This window comes from Mauremys reevesii, linkage group 7 (assembly GCF_016161935.1).
Source record: "Mauremys reevesii isolate NIE-2019 linkage group 7, ASM1616193v1, whole genome shotgun sequence".
NCBI classification, from domain to species: Eukaryota; Metazoa; Chordata; order Testudines; family Geoemydidae; genus Mauremys; species Mauremys reevesii.
The window spans coordinates 104100853-104127234 of NC_052629.1; the positions used below are offsets into that span (position 1 = coordinate 104100853).

General features: G+C 47.9%; 1 protein-coding gene across 1 annotated transcript in view; it reads right to left on the minus strand.

The window, feature by feature from the left end:
* Positions 1 to 3196: 3196 nt before the first annotated feature.
* The window catches only part of PODXL2 (podocalyxin like 2), a 40980-nt gene continuing 17794 nt past the window's right edge, over positions 3197 to 26382 (minus strand). The window contains exons 3-8 of the mRNA XM_039546035.1: positions 17443 to 18368; positions 15567 to 15641; positions 11243 to 11399; positions 9466 to 9527; positions 5859 to 6038; positions 3197 to 5186 (exon numbers count right to left, since the gene is read on the minus strand). Of these exons, the coding sequence (XP_039401969.1) occupies positions 4977 to 5186; positions 5859 to 6038; positions 9466 to 9527; positions 11243 to 11399; positions 15567 to 15641; positions 17443 to 18368 (1610 nt within the window). The 3' untranslated portion in view covers positions 3197 to 4976. The remainder of the gene's footprint in view (positions 5187 to 5858; positions 6039 to 9465; positions 9528 to 11242; positions 11400 to 15566; positions 15642 to 17442; positions 18369 to 26382) is intronic.

The window sequence follows — 26382 nt, forward strand, 5'->3', positions numbered from 1 at the left end:
TTCTTCATGTATGCTGTTCACCACCAGAGACAGCTATTTTAAAAACCTCCTTTATTTCCATGCAGATGCATCTCATTGATGGGTACGTGTCCTGTGGTGTACTGCAACATCTACTGCTGTCTATAGATCTCAGCTCAGAATTCTGCACTGTGACCCCAAAGAACAATAGATCAACTCCCTATTGTTGCTTTGCAGAGGTAAAGCAGGGGTGTGCTTACATAGCATTTGTCTCACTTCACCTCATACTGAACCCTCTGACCACAAGTGATTTCAACAGCTACAGAATAGCAATAAGATGTGAGTGGTTATCAGTTGAATCGAATGTACTAATAAAAATCACAGGAAAAATGAGCATTCACAGGTAAGAGAAAATGGTCCTTTTTATTCATTTAACCTATAACTACCAGAAGCCACCAGGTGTCAGTGTAACCTAATACGTGGCAGACAGGACTACAAAGAAACCTTATTGAATGCGAAGTTTTTGAACTGTCAGCTTATCCTCTGTCCAGTTTGGTGCCCAACACTGAGGGTTTATGTTAAAAATAAAAGTGTGACAAAATTATATGAACAGAAAAGTTTCCAGGATTTAAACAAATAATTAATTAAAAAAAACAAATGCATTCTTTTCGTCCTTTAAACCTCCCTTTGCAGCATCAGAAACCAAAAACACAAGACCCAGAGTAAAACTGACTAGGAGTAGGAATACACTTCCAAACCCTGCACATGGATGTCAATAAGAGCTCTTTTCTCATGGAAGGATTGCAGGATCAGGCCCATGCAGTGTAACTGATGCATGAAGTTTCACTCTCCCAAGATCAGCCAAATGCAAATAGTAAATTAAGTGGGGAAGGTAGATTTTAAAAATGTCTCAGTTTTAATAATAAAATGCTATTAGCCACAAGGCTTTGGAGATAAGCTGGGATTACAAAGCCAAGACACACCTCCTCTGAGACGCTTCCGAAGCAAGTGATCTGGCCACCATGACAGACATCCAAAGACCAATCTAGACATTTGGAGAGCTCCTGAACCTCAGAATTTGCCTCCTGGGATACAATCATGGTGCTACCCTAACCATAAGGAACTGGAGTAGCAAGCCACCGGAGCTTGGTAGCTGGCAGCTGGCAGCTTTCAGACCTAGAGTCAGGTTTTTTGCTGCCCCAAGCAAAAAAGAGTTTGGCTGCCTCCATCCCAGCCCTGGGCTCCCCACCTGCCCCCCAACCCCCCTGCTGCCCCAGCTCTGGGCTCCCTCTTTCCCCCCCACCAGTGCCCCTCCACCCATACACCCCCTGCCGCCCCAGCCCTGGGCTCTCCCACCCCGCCCCCTCCTTCTGCCCCAGCCCTGGGTCACTGGTAACTTGCTCCCAGGGCAGGTCATTCAGCAGGAATTTTGGATGTGCACAGAACACAGACAGGATTGGTTCCCATACGGTTACAGAACTGCAGTAAAGTGGAACGATTTTCAGCTTGTGTGATTGGAGGATATCTGGATGCATATTATAAGACTGTCCTCCATAAATGAGGAAAAGTTGAGGTGACTTTATTATTTTGTTCCACTCTTTGTTTCTATGGGGAATTTGCCAATGCAATATCACTGTCTTCCTTTTAAACAAATAAAACTAAAAAAAAAAAAAAGGCAATGGCTGTTGAAAATAGCAATTCCAGTCCTAAAAACCACTGGGAAGCATTTCTTGCTCAATTTTATCCTATTTTTCCTACAGCAAATTACAGTGGATCAGTATATTTGATTTGGGAGAAATGAAGTAACAGCTGCCCAAATGGACCTTGAGCACTCCTGAATTTTGAGGTGTTCAAATCTGGAAGGCAGGTGCTAGATTCCCTTTCTGAATATTAGCTAACTCTGGAAAGGAAAAGTCAATTTCTGCTTCCATGGCTCAGAAGTGGAAATCCTCCTACGTGCCTGGTACCGTATCTAAAGCTCCCCAGGTCCAGTAGAGACTCCCCTCCCTTACTTTTCATTTTAAATTATAGTGGAATCCACATACCTCCCTTGCTAGGCTTCAGATAGAGAGGGGCACTGTCCATTTAGTCCACCCAATTCCTTCTTTGGGGGCTGCAATGTGAGGTCACACCAGTATACCTAATCCAGTCTGGGGATGTCTTCTGAAGGGAATATCCTGGCCAAAGCCAGGGGCGGCTCTAGCCATTTCGCCGCCCCAAGCACGGCGGCACGCCGCGGGGGGGCGCTCTGCTGGTCGCCAGTCCCGCGGCTCTGATGGACCTCCCGCAGACGTGCCTGCGGAGGGTCCGCTGGTCCCGCGGCTCCGGTGGACCTCCCACAGGCGTGCCTGCGGATGCTCCACCAAAGCCACGGGACCAGCGGACCCTCCGCAGGCACGCCTGTGGGAGGTCCACCGGAGCCGCCTGCCGCCCTCCCGGCGACCGGCAGAGCGCCCCCCCGCGGCATACCGCCCCAAGCACGCGCTTGGTGTGCTGGGGCCTGGAGTCGCCCCTGGCCAAAGCCTTCTACTCCTTGGGCACACTTGTTCCCCATTCACAGCGCCACCCTGCTCTAGCAGTGAGCTCTCTATTCACAGCAAGCATGAGGTTTCAACTACCATACTCCCTCCCCCTCCCTTTCCTGTTGATAGCAGCCAATAGAATGCTGGGAAATGTAGTTCTTTCCTTGCTCCAGGGCTGGATCTATAGGCAGGGAGCTAACCAAGGAACTACAGCTCTGTTGGTTCTCAGCTCCCAGGCTGGATCCCTGACAGCTGCTGCCCCTGCAAATGGGCTGCCCCAAGCACCTGCTTGCTGGTGCCTAGAGCAGCCCCTGGCTAGAGCTGCTAATTAATAAGCCTTGATGACAAAACTTTAACAATTTAAAGTTTGGTGGCTCCCTGCCATCTCAACAAATGCTGACTTATGTCAGTTGGGCTTAAGTATTAGCTGATCAGCTCTCTGCTGTCTCTGTACATAGTGAGAGGATATGAAATGAAAGTGGCAAAGCAGCCCAGCACTGAAGTAACAAGTGAGGGAAACCAACAAGGTAAAATGTATTTTGTGTGGGTGTCCTACACCATGTTTGATTTAATATGATTTTATTTTTTATAGTAGCTACCGAATATTAAACATATTTAATGAGGATTAGTAGCTATATTATTAACATTATACTGTGGGGCTGCTTAAAGGCCACAGGCAGGTTGGTCCCACTGTGCTAGGTGCAGTATAAACACAATTTAACTCAATGTTTTATTTATTCACCATACAATGTCTTACATTTTATATAGCATCTCTTAATCCTGAAGAACCTCAAAGCATTTTCAACATAGTGGTTCTTGATTCCACAACATCGACTGATTATAGTCCTGCATTATTCAATTCAGTTGATTTGGGAGTCAGTTTGTATGGAAGATGCTATGCAAAAATGAATCTGTATTAACAATCTCATTTATATCCTCACTTTCAGCACTCAGATATCAGTGAGGAGCATCCTACAGACATAGATAGATAGATTTGAATTACAGGTGAATTGCTAATCCTCATTAAATACATTTGGCTCTTTTTGTACAGTTATTCCCTTAAAGACCAAACTTTAATAGCATCTTGCCGCAGGCAGCCAGCCAGCCTGCCTGAAAATGGAGATATGCAAAACAGGATGAAGAGGGGAATTTCTTATGTATTTATTTTGGACCCAGATCCATGAAACAACGAGGAGAAAAAAAGGGACAAAACATTTCAAATTAAAGAGCAGTAATTTTGAGCATCATGATTTAGGCAGGGCTGGGAGCACAGTTATGAATATTCAAGTTCATTTTATCACATCCTCAGGGAGCTGGGGCCTTAAGGTTCTCCCAAGGCAAGCCTGAGAAGCAGTCATATGGGCGCTTAGGCTTGATTCTGACCTCACACTGACTTTTATACTAGTTTAAATGCAATAACTTCAGTGGAGTTACTCATGCTTTATACCGATGTGAGTGAGACTAGAATCTTCTCCCTTGAAACAGATCTGGTAAGGTCCCAAATGGAAGGGGGAAGTTTTCAATCTCTGGATCTTATATTCCTTCATTAAGATGTCCTAGTTGTTCACGAGATCAACCCACAGCTGGAGGCCACGACCATGGAAAATGGGATAGGAGCAGAAAAGGCCTCCTACTCTGAGATTTAGCCAAGGGATCTTTTGCTGATGTGACCTCCCAAGCTGCCAGGAGGTAGGTAATTGTCCTTTTCAGGTGAATTCCCACCCCACACTGAAGTACCAGCAGAGGCTCTGCAGTGCAGCACTGAATTCTCTGCAATCATCCAGCCAAACCAGGCTAGGTTAAAGTGCTCAAACTTTTCAGGTTCAACATGGTGCTTGTGGAACCGAAAAGGGATTGGGGGGGGTTTAGGCAGGGGTGAGAGCTCACAGGAAAATGCATTCATCTGAACAACACAGCAGCCCGTCCCATCAGAAGCTAAAGCAAGGGCACTAGAGAATATCTGATCTTCATACATGCACAGAATGCAAACTTTCTGCCCAGAACATCAACTGAATCTTCGCTTCCCAGATCCAGAACAAGACCCAGATTTTCCTATTGCACTGCTGGGACAGACTCTGATTCCAGCTCCAGGAGCCAGTGAGGTCAGGGTCTGGCCTGCCATCTCCCTGCTGGGCACCCGGTGTGAGTTGACTCTCCAGTCTCTTGGAGTCCATCTTAGCCTCATCATTTTATTTCTCAAACCCAGCCATTCTCAGCTGCTACCAGAGTGCTAAGTAAGTGCATTTAAAAGTGATGAAAAAAGCATTGGCGCTACTGATAGCAAAAGACACATACACATACATACCCCAGCACCCCACCCGCCTCCCTCCACTCCCAGTGACCCTTCTCGCTCCAGGATTCGGATGCAGCCTCAGGACCACGACAAGAAAGAGTCGCTCTGTCCCAAGCCCTATAAGAGGTTCCTGAGAAGCTGCCCCTCACCTCACAGTCCTTAAGTCAAGATAGGATAGACATATATTTAAGCTGTTTCTCTTTTTAAAGATGTGTATCTTCCTCAAATACATCTGCGTCCTCACTCGCCCGCTTGGTGATCAGGACATCCCAGCCATCGGGGCCGTTGATGGCACCTCCGCCATTCACACTGGTCTTCTTCTCCTGCATCTCCGACTGGCTGTCACTGGCCACGTCCAAGGTGGGGTTGTCATGGCAGCCGTTCTCCACAAAGCGCAGCTCCTCGCCATGTGACTGGAAGGGGGAGGAGGAGGAGGCAGGATGGGACACAGAAACTGAGAATAGCTCCCGATGCTGTAGAGGCGCAAGGCCAGGGCCAGATCTTGCTCCTGTTCGAGTCAATGGAGATTTTTGCCATTGTTTTCATGGGAACAGGACTGGGTGGAGTTTGTTCATGGCTCCATGTGAAGGTCAACTGGCCCTCGTGGTGGAAAGGAGATGGCACATGCCAGGACCCCAAAGGCTGCACCTATTCTATATAAAATGGAGCCACCTGAAGTCATAACTTTAATATCAAGGGGTAAAGTATGGTGGATAACATTGTTGCCAGCATGCAATGCACTCTGGCTGCTTGAACCAAGATGAAGCATGGCATGCTGGGATCTGCAGGCAGCACCTCCATATTAAAGATGGAGGTGACTGCACTGAAGAACTCTTTGAGCTGGATCTGGCTATGCTTCATGCTATTGGGTTAGATCCAATAAGTGAACACCATCAGGGTCCCAAATTCTAATCTGGACACGGCCTTTGACCCACGGTGATCTGGCCCAGGTGCTTCTACCAACCTCATCTGGGAAGGTGGACATGGAGAAGGAACATGTCCCCTGCCCACTCATCCACCCCACTCCTTCCATCCTGAGGGATAAGAGCCAAGTCCAGATGTCTTCCCACCCTCCATGTGCTCACCATGTTCTTCATCTTGGGCAGGCGCCTCTGCCAGCAATTGTAGATAAGCCCCATGATGATGATGATGGCACAGATGGAACCGATGATGACCAGCACCACAAAGAGTTTCCCATAGTCGCTGCGGGTCTGGCTGGGCCCTGACTGGCAGCTTGTGGTGGTTGAGTAGTTCTGGATGCCAATCTAAAATTAACCAAAAAGTAAGGCATGCTCAATCACTTGGAGATTAATGGAGCTGCAGTCACTGTCCTGTGCAGAATCCCAGCGCTCTGGCAGTGTGCACAGGCTAACTGTGACCAACAGGGACAAGAGCTAGACTGGTGGGATCCACTCCGGGATTGTGCTGCACAGTTGGAAGGAAGGAAGCCCATCTCAGTCTAATACTATCTACAAATCTTCCATGAGGCCATGACATCTTCCTTCTAGGGAGTGACACTGGGAAGAAACCAGCACACCAGGTGTTAATCCCTGCTCTGGGCTCACACAGGTATGCAGAGTGGGGTAGCAAGGCAGGGGCTGTGGCTCATGGCCAGTCAGAGGGAGGAAATGCTCTAGAAACAGCTGCCTAGTGGGCAAAGGGGAGGAAAGCCTGTGGGGGAGGCAGAACTACTCACTCAGCTGAGTGTAACCTGGGGTGGGGCGTTACATGTTTAAGCACCAACCTGCTGTTTCTTTTGCTCTAACTTGGGCTCACAGGAGTGCAGGAATAAAGTTGTGGATAAAAACCTCCTTCGATGGAAGACTGGCATTCTGTTCCTACACGAGTGACCCATTCCACCAGCTTCCACTTGGGATACTGAATATTCTAGAGGCCAATCAGACACATAGGGTATCTAAACTATAGCTGGGAGTGAGCCTCCCATCCCAGGCAGACAGACTTGTGCTAGCAGCACTCAAGCTAACATGCTAAAAATAGCAGTGTGGAAGGTGTGGCTCAGGTGGAGACTTGTGCAAGCCCACCCAACTCTGCCTACCCGGCCTGGGAGGCTTGCTCCCCACTGCAGTGTAGACACACCCATGAAGTGTTCACAGAAATGATCTTAGCACATTAACAAACACTCACTTCAATCCACAAAACTCCTCGTGGCAGGTAAGGCCCCACTTTACAAGGGAGAAACCCAGGTTAAGGGTCTTGCCCACAGTCACAATGGCAGGTCAGTGTCATAGTTGGGATTAGAACATAGGATTTCCCAACTCCCTGTCCTGTGATCACTCCCCCAGGCCACATATTCCAGACAAGCATGATACCAAAACTTTAAAAAACAAAACAAAACTTTGCCTGCTAGAAATAGGATGTCAGCAAACAAAGCTGAACATTGCTGATTGGTCTCAGTGACTTGGCAGATTTCAAAAAGGTTATGTATCAATTCAATAGTATATATAAAGAGTGTACGAGAATATCCTCCCTCTTTCTTCCAAGCTTATCATTACACAACATCTCTGTGATAAAGAGTCTGTTTCATTATTGATACGGCTGGAGAAAGAATTCCAGGTGCTGAGATAGAATATAAGTTGTAGGATCTCTGCAGGTAGCTTTATTGTTCTCTCAAACAACACCAAGCGAGCCTTGAAATCTCCTTCCATGTTTTCCATGGAAAGGACAGTGCAGGGTGCTGGTACCTTATTTACACAATTTCAGCAATGCCCCTTGTAGGGCTTTTAGCACTTTCTCTGGTGTAAGCCAATCAATACCACACTGAGCACTTAAATTACTTTGTCTAGCTGCACTGGGTTGTTAGGTTAGGAGAAGACATGCATCTGCCAACATATTCTAGTCTGATTCTGCTCTCACCCACTTACACTGGAGTAATTCCACTGAAGTCAGTATACTTCCACCAGTGTAAGTGAGAAAAGAATCAGGCTCTTAATGCCTTCAAGTCCAACGAACTAAAGGGGCAGACTCAAAGGAAACAGACTAGTTTGCCTTCTCCCAGGCTCCTCATCCAGGGCACCAAGGTTCTTAGGGGAATGTTTGGTGAGTAACTGTAGTCTGCTATGGAATTCGAATAATGCTGTCAATGAGAGAAATGGAGTATAGTAACTCCTCACTTAAAGTTGTCCTGATTAATGTTGTTTCATTGTTATGTTGTTGATCAATTAGGGAACATGCTCGTTTAAAGTTGTGCAATGCTCCCTTCTAACGTCATTTGGCAGCCGCCTGCTTTGTCTACTGTTTGCAGGAAGAGCAGCCCATTGCAGCTAGCTGGTGGGGGCTTGGAATCAGGGTGGACCGGCAGCCCCCCTATGAGCTCCCGCTCCCCTAAGTTCCCTGTGCAGCAGCTGCCTGCAGTTCAGCTGTCCCTCACCCCACTGTCATGTGCTGCTCCTGCCCTCTGCCTTGGAGCTGCTCCCCGAGACTCCTGCTTGCTGGGGGGGGGGAGGAAAAGGGGGGCTAATGTCAGGGTGTCCCCCTCCCCCCTGCTCCTGCACCCCACTTACCCCATCTTCCATAGAACATGGGGGACACACCAGTCTCGGCAAGCTGAGCTAATTAACAAGGCAATGTACTTAAAGGGAAAATGTGCATCTCTCTCTCACACACATATGGTGTGTGTTTCTGTCTGTGACATCTCCCCTCCCTCCATTCCTGCTGCCTTGTAGAGTGAGAGAGTTAACCCTTGAGGGCTCAGCCAATTGCTAGTTCATCATTTAGCAGTAAGGGAAATAGCCCACCCTCTGACTCCTCCCCCTCAGCCAAGCTTCACAATCATCATCACTGTGTACCAGTATTAAATTTTTTGTTTAAAACTTATATTGTGTGTGTGTGTGTATATATATATATATATATATATATATATATATATAGTCTTTTGTCTGGTGAAAAAAATTTCCCTGGAACCTAACCCCCTCATTTACATTAATTCTTATGGGGAAATGGGATTCGCTTAACATCGTTTCGCTTAAAGTCGCATTTTTCAGGAACATAACTACAACGTTAAGTGGGGAGTTACTCTACTGAAGGCTATGATGTCAGAGGGGACTGAAAAGCAAACCTGAACACTAGGGGGAGGGAAGACACAGCCACCTGCATTTATCAGGTGTCCCCCTCTCTGGAGCAAATCTAAGGTTCAGCTCTTCAGTATGGTCCCAGTAACACAGGGAATACGATGACAGGCAAGAACAATTAAAAATACTTCCCTAGGAAACAGAGGGCTGGGTAACCCTAGAGGGCATTCTGCCCAGTGCGGGAACTCACCTGGACTGTTCAGCAGAGGCTGAGCAACTACAGGCAAGAAGAGCTCAAAGTGGACAATGCGATGAGCTGGACAGATCTCAGGTCTCATCTTTCTATAAAAAAATCCTACAGACAAAATCTGCAACCCATCCTGGCAGATGGCGGTGTGGGGAGCAGAGAAGGGATTGGTCTATGCAGAATCCCCAGAGTGTGGACAGCAACTTCAAAGAAACCTTCCAGAGACAGCAGATGACCCCATAGCCAGTCACTCTTAATGGGAACTGACATCTGATCATTCTGCAGTCATCAGGGAGGGAATAGGGGGTTCTGCCAATTTGCTTATGAAGGGTTCAGAGCCCCCTTAGACTGAAGCATGATCCCATTTTAATTACACTGACTGCCTTCAGCCTGTAGGTTAAGCAGACAGGTTCTTACCTCAGCTAAGCTCCTCTGAACATACCCCAGTGCCATCAGGACATCTTTTGTAGGGACGACACCTGGTGAGAGGAAGAAAACCAGACAGAAGTGGTCAGCCCTACATGCTCTGCTTTGGCTCACACATTCAGCACATCAGCACTCCCTGGGAATTCCAGGGCAGGATGTGGAGGAGAAGGAAACACACATTTTAGTACTTTACAAACTATTTTACGAGGTAAAAGCAATGTTTGGCCAGGAATTCTGGGTGCATGCAAGTGCAACTGAAAGTGTGGAATAACTGGAATCAAAAAATAATGGGGCTGAGCACTGTGCTACTCACACATCCCTCCGCCAATGCATTTCAGCCCCGACTTGCAGCACTTGCTACTCCTGAGTTGCCCACCTCAGCTCTGCCAATACACCTCTCTCCTGACCTACAGAATTCTTAAGGACATGTGTTGTGCTCTGCAGGGATCCCTAGCAAGGCAGCCTACCAGGCATGACACAATTAACTGTCAGGAGGCATATTGCAACAACTTTGTTCCTGGCAGAAAGAAATCTGCAAAAGCCTCCCTGCTAGGGAGTCACTAGCCATCACTGAGTGGCCCCCAAGTGGCTTCCTTCCTACACAGCTCACAGGATACTCTCCAAGCTGGCAAGCCAGAAAAGCATGACCTGTCAGTAGGATTTAGAGGCCAAGGAGAATTTGTCCCTCTCCAGTTCGGACAAGCAACAGAGAGGGAACCTAACAAGAGCCTCATTCTTCACAGCAGAAAATGATTTAGTCCTTGACGATTCCAGGGCTCCTAACTGGGCACAGAACTCCATTTCTGACAGTTGCCCAGCCTAGCTGTGCTGCTAGCATTACATAGCCCAGCTTCTCATCCCCAAGGGGATCCCCTCCAATAGAAAGAAAGGTTTACATTAGGGCCGCATGTGCTTACAAGAGCCTTTTTAATGGTACATGGCATGGTTCACAGTGTTGGGAGAAAGATACTAATTTAAACAAGCATGTAGAAGATATCCCTTAAATGTCAACATTATTTCCCCACAACTGTGCTGCATTTTATAATATTACTTCTTACTTGCCCTGTATGAAATAACACAGTTATAGGGCCTTCCCCATCGAGCCTATACCCTAAACAGACTACAGAAGCAGTACAGAACAGAGACAGCCCCAGCTGATCAGAGTGCTCCCATTGGGACTGCTTTTCGATGGACATGCAATAGTTCTTCTAACCCTCACTGGGTAGCATTGGCAGGCTCTGCAGATCTGAACAAAAAGCAGACGATTTCACCTTCTGCAGCAGAAGAGGGAGGGAGGCACAGAGGCAAGCATGGGAAAAAATGCACAAAGATGAATGTGTGCAAGGATAAAAAGGGAGGGGGTGAAGCAGGAGGCCCTGGAGGAGTGAAGGGAGGAGAAAGATGAGAGCAGAGCTTTGCAGAGTCTTGAAGGTCAAGAGGAGAACCTGGAATCTGATGTGACTGGCAAGAGGGAAAACCACAGCAGGAATATACAGGGGGGGTAACATGGTGTATGGGGGGGAAAGAGGCTTATACTCTATGTACACACCGACAAGCCTGCAATCACCAGGGATAGCTAACAGAGGCAGCATTGTACTATATAGCAGGAGGGATTATGTCACTATAACCAGGAGAAAATTTGGGGGTAACAAGGCAGAGAAAGCTCTTTCCAGCATCACTGGAAATCTCCACTGGAAAACAATCTTGAAGCCAGATACACCCCTTGCCAGTTCTCCCACCACCACTCCGTTTTTCTACCAACACCTACCTTGCTCCCCTGCCAAGGTCATTAGCAGGTGCTTGTCATTCTCATTGGGTTTGCTCAGAGAGATCAGCCACTGGGCCTGCAGTCCATCTGTCTGCCTGGAGAAGGCATCCTCCACCAGGGCCAGCAGCTGGGGACCCTTCTCCAGCCGAAACTCTTCCTGCAATAAGGAACATTCAATAGCATCTTACCCTACTTCACGGCAAGGTAGAACCAGTGGAGTGGAAAACCAGGGACAAATGCAAACTTGGTGTAAGTGAGTGCAATGCCACTGACTTCAATGGAGTTCTACCTGTTTACAGCAGGGCTGAACGGGGCTGTGGTAGGATTATTTTGTGTCTGGTGGGAAAGGAACCATATAGGCTTGAGGGATGGTTTAAATGTATGTGTAAATTAAGTCAACTGAGCACTTCTGAAAGCAGCTGGCAGTAACCACAATGCAAACCATCAGTGTGCTTGTTCCACGTCCAGATCTGCAGAGGCTCTTCAGTCAAGAATCACAGCGTCTCCTTTCAGTCCAGTCCTGGCCCACATAGTTGTGCTGAAGCACGTCAGTCCTAACCTGTACCCTCACTTTGAGTTTCTCTTTGTAGCATCCTCCAGTCTCAACTGAGCCCCTCCCTGCAGCAGGCAGGGATCCCAGAATCACTCCAATGTGCATAGCTGTTTTCTTAGCCTAAAGTAAAATTGTTTCAGAAGCCAAGAAAAAGTGCCAGATCTGAAGGGAAGGCCTCAATTCTCCCAGCACCCGGCACCGGGTCAGGGGGGCCCAGCTCTGCCTGACATGTGCCATTGCCTGGCAGCTCCTCTGCCACTTTCCCACTCCTGTGTTTCTATTCTTGTCTGCAGTTGCCATGCCAACCCAAAGGCCACCCAGATGATTAATAAATGCTGGCGCTCCTGGTTGCCATGGCAATCCCAAGTGCTCAGGGCAGGCACAGGCCTGAGCAGTGAATGGCCTAATTGGAAAAGACACCTAGGACTCAGGCCTGAATCACAAGAGCCCATCAGTGCCATGTCTCATCAGGCGAGGGTTATGGATTTCAGCTGAGGGAGCGTATGCAGCCAGTCAGGAGAGGCATGGGAAGAGGGCACGGGTGGGAAACTGCTCCACAACTTTACCGCAGGGGCCTCCTGCTCAGAACCACACACAGGGGCCGTGCAGCCATCACTGGCCTAGTGGCCGGCTCTCCGCATTGTGACGCAACCACCACCTATGGCTCAGCAGGGGCCTGGGGATGCTGAAGGGAGGGGTAGCATGCTCAGCCTGAAAAGAATGGAGGGGAGGTGAATAGGGGGAGAGAATATTTGAAGTAACAGAAGCAAATGATACAGAAGAGGCCCTGACAGCCCCAGCAATTCTCCTTGGCTGAAGACAGAAGCCACCATGACATAGTTTTAATCCAGCAAAAGAATAACTCGCAGTGCAGGTTCAAACAGCCTGTGAATGAAGGCAGGGCCCTGAATGGACATGCCTTATTGTTAGGTCCAATCCTGCAGTCCTTACTCAGGCAAAACTCCCACAGACATCATTGAGAATTTTGCCCAAATAGGGCCTGGGCACTTAGAACCCATTAGAAAGATAAAGGGACCAAGCCAACTTGGGTTTACACTGGAGATCTTGGTAAAAGCGTGTTTGTGGTAACAGGTACAGAATCCTAGGGCCCAATCTTGCAAAGTGCTGAGAGGTGCCCATTGACGCTCAGCACGTCATAGCATCAGGCCCTTACAACCAAACAGAAATATCTGCATGTTTTTTTCTAAACAAATTTAAATAAATCAATAAACTGCTTAAAAATGCAAACATACTCTCCTGCAGCATTGAAAACCCAAACAAAACCCAGCAGGGGCCTAGTGTACAGGAGCCAGAAAGCAAAACTGATGCACTCGAGGGAAGCCAGCCTGTGTACTTTCACTGTCCAACCTGAATGAAGTTCAACAGACAGTAAACAAACTGCATCAACTGTGATGACGGGGGAGGAGGGAATTTGACTTAAACAACAAAAATCCTTTCAGTTTCCATCATATAAAACAATAATACAACACAGGGAAGGGAAACACTTGTGTTAAATATTTAAGTTGACAGGTGTCCCTTTGAATAAGGTTGAGGACGACATAAACCACTTATTGGGAATATTTGTTTTGAAACATGAAGTCAAGTAGAAAAACAGTCCAGTCCTGCCTGCCCAAGGGCGGCATCTATGTTTGGCAAGGGAATAGTGGAAGATTACACCTCCAGTCCCCTGCACTTTTGCTTTCACTTTTTATCTCCTTCCAATGGTTAAAACTCAATGATTGCAAATGGCAACAGGAAGAGATGAGAGCTATTACGTACAGCAAAATTGCACTTGTGTAGTACACAGATGAAATGGGAGAGAGAGGGATAATGACCGAGCTGGATAGGAAATGAGCCATCACAAGCTTATTTTCAAGCGCTGATGTTCTGAACTGTAAATGTTAGTTGTGACAGAAGCACTTAAAATGGTATGAAGGACAAACAGTTCCTGTTTGAAGGGGCAATGCTAACATCAGGAGGCTTACTGAAAGGAACATATTTCTTATATCCCTTTAGAAAGTGATCATCATTCAATCTATATATTTATTGTTTCTAAAACAAAATTCTTCAGGGTCTCATTTTCTCTTTTAAAAAAAAAAAAGACCAATCTGCACAGATCAGTGCTCAAGAGCAATCCTGTAAGAACAAAAACAGCACAGTTAGTCCAGTGCAGGGGCCTATGATAAAAAAAACAGATATGCAAAGAGGAGAAGATATTTAATCAGAGAAACATTGTTTCAAATTTCTAAAGTAATCGTGTATTTTAAAAATCAGTTTAAAAATCACAAAGGACAACCTGACCCTGTCCCCTTGATAATTGGTCTTCAAGGGTTTGATAAATGGCCCATGGGAGGTTCCAAAGGTGAATGGGCCCTTTTACCAGACATACAAAAGGGGCTTTGGGTTCATCAATTAACTGCAGCTTTCAGGGACTGATGGGTGAGTATTGGATTAGCAGAGCACTTCTGGTTAACAGACACTAGAAAGCAAACAAGATAAGGGGGAGTTGAGGGGGACAAGAGCAGAGGCACTTAAGGAAGATTCAGTGACAGCCTGAACCAGTTTACTCCGGAAACAATGAGTCTTTATTTGCAGAATCATCAGAGAAACCCGAGCAGAGACATCAGACCCCAAAAGTGAGGAAAGGAAAAAAATCTGGGTCTTAGGATCAGACCCCAATTTTGCCACTTCATTGCATGACTAGGGAATGCAGTGTTACAGGTACTGTCCTGCAGATGAGATGGGGAAAAGGCTCCTTCCCATCTGGTGGTCATCCAGGTGGAAATTAAAGATCCCAAACCTGGTGCTTTAGGCCATGTTCCTACATGCAGTAAAATAGGTTCTGACCTCTCAGGCTGTATTGGAGCTATTGCTAAGCTAAGAACAGATGCTGTGCTTGCTTCCACAGTGACTGCACTGCCAGCACAGAACCCAGTACGGCATACTGGTTTAGAAGGTATGAGTGTGAAAGAGAAATATGAGCTAATAGTTTGAGCACTGGACTTCTACCCAGGAATTACGGTGATATAAGTCCAGATCCAACACTGGACAAAACACTTTCGCTGCCAACTCTTTCCCCATCTGTAAAATGGGAATAATATTAACCTTCTTCCCATGGGGGTTGTGATGATTAGCATTTGTAAAAAGTCTGGAAAACGAAAATGCAGACCAAGGGCTATATATTATAAACCCAATTTCTATCCTTCTGGATGCATGGGCTTTTGGCTAAAATCACAGGATTGCAAATCTGAGATCTACTCCCAGCTCTGCCACTGACTCGCTGTGTGTCCTGAAGCAAGTCACTTCACTGCTCTGTGCCTCAGTTTCTCCAGCTGTAAAACTGAGATAATGCTTACCAACAACACTGGCCTGTTGAGAGTCTTGATTCAATTAAAGGAACACAGTCCATTTAAAATATCACGTTTCTCTGAAACTATTATACCAAATCTAGTTACAATGAACATCCAAGATCACTATAACTGAAATATAGCAAAAAGCTATTTTCAAATTTATATTGATGATACACAAAATGTTATTGAACGGACATATCCCCTAACCAGCCCTCCATACAATTTTGGAAACCCAATATGGCCCTCAGGCCAAAAAGTTGCCCGCCCCTGCCCTAGAAAATGTCCTATGAATCCTAGGATCGGTCACACTAACAAATATTTTGCTGCCCGGTGTAGCAGAGCCAGCCCCCATGTTAGTATTCTAGCTACCGGTATTTCCCATTTACTCTCATTCTATTCAGGTCTCTTGTGTCTGACTTACACAGTCGATGTTATCAGACATGTTCAGAATGATGTAGTTTTTCCCTGCCAGGTTACTCCAGTCCTTGCAGATCACCTGAAAAGACAAGACACATACAGCTGGGTTTGGAAGGAGACTGCAGCTTCCTGCTGAAGGCACAAGAAGCTTGAGCAGAGTAAGTGAGGGGTTGTATAGTACGCTGACCAGGGGGTTGAACTGTTGGGAAAGCTCTGGAGGAACTGCATGTTCTCCAGTATGGAGGGGATTCTCCAAAGACGGGATACTGGAGGACATACCCCATTCTCCAGGCTGTGATATACATGCATAGAAAAGAAATGTCTTCTTTTTCATTTGAGTGCTAGTGGATTTCGGTACTGTACTCTGTTAATCCTCAGAGCAGGGACAGTACAATCAGTGGCCGGGTAAGCTCCCGACAGGCTACCATGCCAATCAGCCTTGCTATCTTGAGGCTATCTAATGGTGCATTCAGTCCTTGGCTCCCTTATTGAGAATAAGAATGGGGGAGGGGGCAGGCAATTAGTGCTAACTGCCAGACTGATTTGTGTGATAGGGACACCTGTTTACTGCATTATATCATCCAAATGGAGCTAGACACTCTGGTAGCTGGATCTGCTGTTTAGGCGGCCTGCATATTATCACAACAGAGACTCCATCCAGAGCTTCATGGTCCTTAAGAAGCAGCTCTGTAGACAGGCTGAAATGGAGACCTTCTCCTCAGCTGAACTCCTAGAAGCTGCAGATTGTTTCAAAACTAGACAAAGTCCAGTTCAACAGCCATCAGATGATAATGACTTGGTCACCTCACTCACTACCAGCTTGAGTGGCACTGAAATTCGCTGATCTAGTGGTGAAAAGTTCTGGATCTCTTTCTCCATTCCTTATACCATCTAACCCTTACAGAAAATTTTGCAACACAAGAGAAGCCTCAATAGATCTCAATGCAGGTGCTATTGCACAGGTACCCTGCAATCGTACAACCACCTGCAATCTTATTGTACTGCTACCTTGTAACCTCCACCCCCATCTATCTTGGCACTTATATGGCCTCTATTTGCATAATATCTTTGCATCTCACAATCCTATCTTCACAGCATCCCTTTGAAGCAGGGAAGCACTATGATCCCCATTTTAAAGATGGAGAACTGAGTCACAGAGAGACTAAGTGACTTGACCAAGGTCAAATGGGATGTTTGTGGAAGAACAGCTATTGAACAGGTCTCCCACAGGCCAGGCTAGTGCTCTAACCACTAGACCATCCTTCCTCTGAACCCTCCCTGCAACTCTATTGTATGTCTGTCCTGCAATTCCCTCCCTGCAAATCTCCTGTACTAACCTGCTGACAAAGATCTGTGTACTGCTGCCCTGCTCCACATGCCCTGCATCTGTCCAGGCACCAACAGTTGCAGCGCAGGTAGCGATGCAGGTACTGGTGGTGTAGGCACCTCCCAGAGGTGTGTGGGGCCATTCATGCACTTATATTTCCAAAAATGCAACCTGAAGAAATGTAAGTGGACTTGAAAGGAGCTAGATTTTAACCCTTTCACTGCAGTTTTCTGCCCAAAGATTACATTAGATATGCACAGACAGCAGGGTAGAAGCAAAACTGTGTGGGAGGGTTTCTTGGTGAATTGACCCACACACACACTCAGTATCTGAGGCGTCTCCACAATGTGCCATGAAAGAGGGAACAATCCCCTACAACCTTTAGTGAGGTCATGGGAAAAGTCCCAACAACTATTTCCACCAGCCTGATGATGGGGCATTTGAAAGCAGGAAGAGGTGAGTATAAGTTAATATTCACACAGCACTGGGAGAGGAAGGGTTTATACCCAAACATATTCCATAATGAGTCCCCCTCCCCCGCACAATGGGATACCTGTGCCGAGTTCCAGGGCAGTCCTGTTGACAGCACATCCAGGGGAGTGTCCCCGGTCTGTGGCACAAAGCTCCGCCCTGCTGCCACGGTCTCAGTAGCCAGCTTCATGCCATTCCGAGCAGGGGTTGCAGCTGGTTCGTCAGACCTATCCAAGGAAGCCGCCGAGGCGCTGGCATTTGCGGGGCCATCACCACTACCAGAAACAATCTTGGGATTTTGGGGGCTGCCTCCAGGCGACGTTACCTCAGGAGCTTCCTCTGTTTGCTCCATTCCAGTTAACACTGTGGGCCCCACTTGCTCCCCTTCTTCTCGTACTGACGGCTCAATGAGCTCCCCTCTCACTGGGAGCTCTGTGGTCTCCACTCCAGCTCCCACCAGGGTCTGTGTGGACTCTGCTGTTGCCACGGTCCCTGCTAGCTCCACTCCGACTCCCACTGTAGCCCCAATATTTTCTGAAGTCACCTGGATGGCATGCTCTGTAACACCTTGGGATCCTGCAGCGGTGACCGACAGGATGGAGGACACAGGCAGCAGACTTGGCCCCATGCTACTCCCTAGGTCAAAGCCCGAAGAAGTGTGCTCAGGAACAGAGTCCTCCTCTTGGCTTTCTACAGCTGCCTCAGTCACAACACCCAGTCTGCTGGAGGCTGTGGAGAACAGGAGGGAGAACAAGGAGTCCTCCTGGCCAGCTGCTTCTGAAGATATGTCCTTTGGCCATTGAGTCTGGCTGCTCTGTTGCCCTCCCTTAGACTGATTTATGGGGAGCAGCCCTTCCTCTTCCTCCAGAGCACTGGTGAAAGGTATATGTGGGTCAGGCTCCATGGAATCAGATGACGGCTGAAGGGGGGTGGTTTCCCAGTTGTCCTTAACCTGCGTCCTGTTTCCCTTGGGCAGGGCCTTATGAGAGGTAACTGGAAAACTGTAGTCTAAAACAAATCCAAGATGCTTCATGTTAGGAGTCTATCACAAATGATCATGAATGCTGAAAGACTGGGGGATGAAAGCAGAGAGGAGGAAACAACCCCAGGGTCTATCTACTTAGGGACACAGATGACAGAGGTTGGAGGCCCTATGAGAGTGCCCTGGTGTTTGCCACCAAAGAGGGAAATGGATTCGTTTAATAGACTTAAGTTCATATGTTAGCGAGAAGAATATGATTGGCAGATGCAGCTTGGGCAACTGCAGTGCAAGCTTCCCATCCATTCACCACCCAGCCTGGAGGAACCCTTTTAGGGATGACAGGGGAGTTCAGACTTCACAGCCCCTTCTGTACCAGGCCTCTCCACTGAGCCTGCCAACCCAGAGGCCAGTTCTGTTGGCAGTGTTCATGAGGTGGGTTTGCATGCTCTAGGAACTAGGCTGAGATCCTGCAATTCATTTAATACAGGGGCCCTCAAACAGACACCAGTTTGTACCGCCATTTAGCCACTACCAGACTAAGGTGGAAATGACAGAGATTGAGGGGGAAAGGAATGACAGAATGATAGGCCTGATCCTGCTCTCAGTTACACACAGGTAACACCACTGACTCGGATGTCACTGAGAGCAGACTCTGGGTCAGGAAAGCACCTCACAGCATAAAATCACCTCACAGGTGGTTCCTGGGTTTCCAAACCACCAGGTTATTGAAGAAGCTGTTTAGCCGTAGAGAATAAAGGCCAGAAATAGAGACTGAGCTAAATCCACACATCCCCAACCGCAGGCTCACTAACTGCAGCATGGCACTGTTCTGGAAGGCCAGTGTGTGTGGTGTTTTAAGGGGAATCCAGCAGCTTGTGGAATATCAGGGCAAGGGAGCACTAGGCCTCACAGCAGGAAAATCAGACCAGTCAGTGGCTCCTCTTGAAAGCCCAGCAAGGACCTATAAGATGTCCTGGACTGACACAGTAACAGCAAGATCAGCTACTGACAATTGACAGGCCACATGCTCCAGCCACACTCATCCCTGATGCCAATGGACCCACCCGGGATGAATCTCTCCATCCCTTTCAAGAAGCTGCCAATAACAATGCTGCTGAGTGCTGGGCTCCCCTCCTGAACAAGTCCCCTTTCCCCCACACCTAGAGCAGTGCATGCTGGGAGCCAGAAAGTGGTCTCGCTGCAGCCAGAAAACACCGGCCCTCCCACCTCCCTGGGCTGTGGTTATTCTTCATAAATAAATAAGCGATTGTCCGACATCCCCAAGCCCATGTTCTTGCCTGGCTGCCAAAGTGGATGCTTCATTAAGCATGGTGGGAGGCAGCCGTCTGGATGCCTTACAGTACGTGTCTGTGAGAGGAGCCTCCGAATGACACTCGTCCCCAAACCACTGCTTACTGCTGCTGCGTCTGGAGCTCAGTTAGGGGGTGAGGTGGGGGTGGGGAGAGTGTGTTGTTAGCAAGAGTCACTTGGATACTCCACAGCAGGTAAACCTCTCCATGCTGCCCGAGCAACTCATCAGTCTCAGCCCCCATAGTCCCAAAGCAGGAAGCAAGTTGATCCTTTCACCCCTAACGGTGACCCCAAAAGTGTCACAGGCAAATTCCTACCCGGCTGGTGGTTGATTTACATGAATCTCCCACATCAGTAGCTTTATATTAAAATCAGCCCCCAGCTCTCCCTAAGGCTGCTTTATATGCCTGTGATGGCTCAGTGCCCCCGACCCACACTGCGCCAGGGAGCCGGTGACTTTCTCCTGACGCTGTCCTTCAAAGTGAAACTGGAGCCTATCAAGCTCCTCCAGGGTGCCGTTAACTGGGCTCCCATGGGGCCTCTCCCACCTCTGGCCCCATACGGGGCGCCGAGATCTATTGTCACTTGGGCCACCTGGAGCTCATAGGCTCAATCCGAGCTCTGAAGGGAATATGGCATAAATCCATACTACTGGGCAAGTAGCGAACGTGCAAACAGGATCGATGGCCTCAAGAGTTCCAAGGGCCAAAGGAGACAGTTGCCACCTGAAGGGCTCCCCACCACCGCTCTTTGGCTAGCAAAGAGGTTATGCCCTGTCATCCAAGGTGGCTGCAAGAGCAGTGAGCTAATGCCCAGGCAGAGAAAACCTCTCTCTGGCTGCAGTCTGGCACCAGCCGTTCCAAGTGCCCTGTCATCATCCTCCTGTCTGAAGATATGCAGCAGTCACTGCCTCACTAGCCAGAGGCTGGTTAATGGCAAGAATGACCATGGGATTGAGGGCACTAGGCAGGGGAGGACTAGCGCACCTCACCAGGCTCTCGGGCTTCCGCTTCCATGGAAACGCTTGGCATTTGCATTCCATACAGTAGCCCCATTGAGAACTGTAGGAATCGCGCCTGCACAGATGCACTATGGGTAAGGAGGGGAGGACTGGCCTCCCCCTGACGCGTATGGTATTGGGCACTGTCAGAGATGGGACACTGGACTGCGAAGACATGCAGCAGGAAAGCGGGCAGATTCCTTGCACAGGACTGGAACTGGCCAAGTAGCAAGCAAGAACACTACTCCCTGACAGCTGGAAACCCTCCTGACACATCAGCCTCCCTTGAAACGCTTGCAACTGACCTTTTCTTAAACTGTTAGAGCACCTGGGAATTAGCCAGTTCCCTAAGGGTTAAATCTCCCACGTGAGTCAGCCTGCCTGCTATCCTCTGAACAGAGAGCACTCAGGGTGATCGAGCCCTCAGGGAAGCTGATGGATTGCAGCCTCCTGTCTCACCAGGGAGATCAAAGCTGAGAGAGAACTGATCCTGCACCTCCCAGCAGGCTCCTGTTTACAGGGCAGCCTACAACTGAAACCTGAGCTGCTTCTCTCCAGCAGTGAGTCAGTGAGATGGAAGCAGAGGCAGGAGTCCTCAGGCTCAGTGCTAATCGATTTAACATTTCCACTCCCCACCAGCACCACCTCCCTGCAGGCTAAGCCCAGGGTCCTACTACATGTCTGGCCCAGCAAGAATCTGGCATGGATTAAAACCTAAATGTCCCTAAAATCCTGCAAAGAACTCTGTTCTACCAGTTACTTTACAGATGAGCAAAATTCAGATCTAGCCTTGGACTGCCCCTAAGTTCAGGGGAGTTTAGATTTGTCAGGCACTGGTTTTGCCCATTATAAAGATATTTGCAGAATCCAGATCCCAATCGGGATTCAGACATCTCCAGAATTCAGGGATCTGGAGTGATGGTTCAGCCTCTCTAGTTAGTGTACATCAAGACCTAGATCTTCAAAAACAACTATTGATTTTCAGTTCCCCACCTGAAGCACTTTAAAGGAGCCTGATTTTTTAGAGGGCAGGTGTCCAGCACTTTCTGAACATCAGGTCCCTGTAAGGCACCTCAAGCTGAGACCCAAGATCACCTTTTCTTGTAGTCTGAGTCACAGAACTTGGATTCAATAGAACTGTCAGGTGATATCTTGTCCACCTCCCCAGTGTGCCAAGCCGCTAGACTGCCCCTGCCCCCGCCAGAGTACTACTGAGATTTCTACAGTAACTGCATCCTGTCACCCTGCATCATGGAATATGAAGTCCAGATTGACTCAAGTTACTTGCACTCACCCTGGCGAGGAGGTGCTGGGTATTATGTTAACAGGATGGGTATTAGGTAGCTGGCTGCAATGCCAGATTCGTCAGGCTGGTTTATGAGTGCATCATATTTCAACAGGGAAGTGGAGACCTGTTTACGGAATAAAAGGATGCAAGAGAGAGGGGAAGAGAAGCGGTCAGAAGTGAGCAAGCTGCAGTCTCATCATTAACCCCTTCACAGCTAGATCTCCGTTCTACCGACTGTGCTGCTCTGCTCTAGGGGCATTCAATTTAAGTCGGTGGTAGATTAGATCATACCTGGGTACATATGGGCCATGTTCAAAGATGAGTTTTTCCTTGTGGAAGGATCTACTACATTTACCAGTAATGAAGATTTAAGAGACAGTAGAGCAGCACAGCAGGGTGAGTGACACAAAAAGGCAGCAGCCCAGAAGCCTGCTGGTTTTCAGCCTGCATGGAACTCCCACCTGTATCCCAGAGGAGAATGGCACAAAGAGGACAGCATGTGGAGAGGTCTGCAAGTCCAGTTTGAGGATGCTAACATCTCCAGGTAGCAGGGCTTACCCAGTCTGACTTGGGGCCCTGCTGCTGCCTCAATTTCACCTTCTGCCCCAGTTAAGAAAGCTTCACGCAGCAGGTGCTTTCTCAGTCACTCTCCCCTTTTAGGAGTTTGGCTTATTTTGCTGAAACTTTTTACAATACAACATTGACATACTACACTGTACATCACTTGTTCAGGATCAGGTTAATATTCAAAGAACCTGGCTAAAGATTCTGGCTTGCTGGCTAGGGAGCCCTGGATATGCTAGAAAGGGTGACCCCACTTCCAAATACCTGTCCTCTTTTTGGCACTTTGCTTGTGTATGTACTTGGTGTGAATGCTTTTCCATTACAAGAAAGGAGTCTAGTTTATTACCGAAATTCAAAACACAAGATTTCTCTACCCAGTCTTCCTAACTGGCTCCCACCCTTGACAGAGGAATCTTCCCTGCTTAAGGGTCCCAGTTTTGACCATTGCTGAGGACCATCAGGTCTTTATACAGGCAGCTGTGGTTCATTACAGTGGCATGTGGCACTTTAAAAAGCCCTTTTTAATTTCCCACTTATTCCCTGCTTAACAGAGGCCATTCCTAAAGAGAGAAGATGCTGGGGTAACAGGAGAGACAGGCTGGACACTGTATTACAATTATAAATTCCAACTAAACAATCAGTGAATTAAGGTCTTTCCCACCTCATCGCCCTTTTATTAAGAACCCCCTTTCTCCTGAGTGCATTAATTGCCCTCTGCCACAGCTATCCCCTCTGCTCCCCTCCAGGCACCAGGCTCATTGAAATGAGCCACCTCCTGTTCCAGAGTGACAGCAAGTCTACAGTTCTTAATCCCATCTTCAGCCAAGGCATTAATGCAACGAAGCACCTGGTAAAGACCATGTGTAAGAGGCTTAGCGCTGAGCAGCCTCCTGCCTGCACTCAGCTCCGGGATGCCGCTTGTTTACGTCCTGGTTTAACGTACGCTAACATGTTAAGCGACCCTTCTCGGAACAGACTTTGCCACTCGGCAGCCGGGAAGCACAGAGCTGTCCCTGAGCCAGAAAGTTGGGTTGGCCCAAACTGGAGCCTTGGTGGGAGAGGAACAGACGGGGTAAGTGGAGGATTTTAGAGGCCTACACTTCCCACCACTGGGGGAAAAAATCAACAGGAAGGGCAGTGGGACTGATTCTGATTGAGCCTAGGAAGAACATATTGATTTGTGATCCAGGCAGACACACCAGGGATGGATATGACCCAGTGCAACTCTACTGGTGTCAATGAAGTCAGAGAGGTCAGTGGGGTTACACCAGGGATGGAGCTGAAGCCTTTTTTTTTTTAAAGCAGACCCCAGTCTTCTTTCTCTTCAGTTAGCGAGGAAACCCCATTGCTTGCCATCGAGATGCAATGCATTAGGAGGAAACAGGAGGAGATAGAGGTCATTTGGGACCCTGCTGCAAGTACCTGCAGGAGTCACTCAATCCAATTTTACTGCAAAGGAGAAATGAAAAAGTCAAACCCAAATGACAATTTGAAAGCTTCTGGTTTCCTCATGAGCTTTGGGATACCAGGTCACCTAGCATTAACCTGACCAATGGAGGTGACCAGGAGGCAGTTGAAGACAGCTGGGGAGGGAGACCATGCCTCCTGGTCCTTTAGTCTGCAACATGCTGTCATAATTCAGAGCAACTGCGCCTGTACTCTTCTCTGTGGTCTAGCAAGGGCAACCACTCTAAGCTTCCAGCTTCTCTGCCATCACCTCTCTTGGGCAGAGACCTGCATCTCTCCCTCCTGATCACAGTATTTCCAAGCAGCACAGTTCCCTGCGATACTGTGCGTTCCCCTGCAAGTCAAACTGCCTAAGCAGGTCTGCTTTGCTTTCTCCTCAGAGGCAATAAACAGCATAATTCCCCCATTTAGAAGGTACCACACAGCCCTTTCTAAACAAGCACATTTATTTATAAGGTAAAAGCATTATATATTAAAACAAAAAAAGAACCTACGTGAATACTAATAAGCTTACCAGAGGTCACCCCCCAACTCCAAGATGGGCTCTGGGAGGTGATCAGTCCTTCAAACCCCACCCAGGGTTTTTTCTGTGGTTACAAGTTCATAACACCTTTTGCTCAGAACAAGAACAGCCATGCATCTGTGAGTTACTCCTTCAAACAACTGGAGTCTTTGATCTTGGGACCCGGGCACAGATGATGAGCAGACAATGGATCTCTCCTCAAGGTATAGCTTCAAAAGGTTGGGTCCGGAAGTGGGAATTTGCCTTCCTCTCCTGCCAAGTATGTTGTAGGAAACCCACTCAACTAAAAGTTCATTCTCATCTGGCACATTGTTTAAAAGAGTCCTTTGAAGCTCATAACACTTCCCAGGATTACATTAGTCATGCCTCCACCCTAGAGACATTACACACAATCCCATAATAATATGGAAACATTTGCATTTTTAATACAATAAACTCATAAAACACTTAACCTTAGTTCAATAGGGTTTGTCCAGGACATTACAGGAAATTGTCATATATACACATGCCATGTGGAACACAGCACAGTCCATTCCCCTCCCCATGCTTATAACAGGAGAACAGGAGCTTGTGCCTAGAAGGAAAGGAGCAAATCAATACTGTGTTACACACAGAGCTTTGCTGCTGACATCAAGAAGGAAGCTCCAACATTACAGGAGCTCCTCCTCCCTCGTCTATCTTCCTGACATGAGCACCAGCCCTGCCCTGACTCCTCCTCCACTGGTCCCTCCTTGTATGCTAACATCTGCTCTCCTTAAGTAATCCACCCCAGTGGTGATCTGCCTCCAAGTCTCTGCTCTGGTCCTTGGTCAGTCCTGTAATGTGACTCTCATGTACAGCACTGACTTCTTCCCTGGGGCAGAGTATCAGCTGCATTCAGAAACAAAGACAGAGAAAAAGGCCAAGCACATCATCCTCGAGAGGAAGTTTTAAACTTCAAAGGTCAGATCCTGTTCCCTTTGAAGTCAGAGACCGAAGTGCCAATAACTTTAGGTCTTGGGTGTACTCATCCTCTGGCTGGGGTGCTAGATGTTCTACTGCATATACAGATCAGTTACCCTAATATCATAGGAAGACCCCAATGCTTCCCAAGACATTCAGAATCATTTAATCATGCCTTGGAGACAATTGACAGTCACCATTCCAGCAGGAAGAGACTCATTCTGCATTTGGGAGAAGCAGGAAACTCTGGACTCAGTCTTCAAACACCCTGCGTTGAAATGTTCCCCAGTCCTCAGTGCGGAACTAGTATATTACAAATTCTCTTTACTTTTTTCTGCACATCCTCTGTGGGGTTTTCAAACTAAGTCAGTTAATTAGTGCTGGCTCTCACACACACACACACAGACACATACACACACAAGAACATGCAGTGAAATACCTTCCCACTGATCCATGCCCCTGCACCAGCCCCCAGACACCTCTGTGCTCCCCAGCGTACCTGCCAACCCACTAAGCAAAGGCTAAACGGGTCATGGTTTTGGTTCTGTGGTCTGAGACTCCAGCCACTGCAGGGCTGCTGCAATGGTGTAAATCCTAAACCCCACCTCATGCACGGCCCAACAGGCAAGGGCACGGATGTTGCTCCACTGTGCAGGAAGGCTGGATGCAGAAAAATCATGTCCTCTTTCCCACCCCCCTGTGCTCTGCAGACCATTTGCCTCAATGCATGTATGTGGAGGGGGTTTTGAAAGCAGGGCAAGGAAGAGTTAGGGGCACGCCTAGTGGGTCCACAAATATGTGAATCTGCCAGTCAACCCCTCCTGTCCAATTGCTGTAGTTGTAGCTATACAGCAACTCAGCTGCCGCTCCTTGTCCTAAGGAAAAAGCATTCCAACCCCTACCTTGACCACCACAGAAACTCCTGTGCCAAGTCCCGTTAATTTA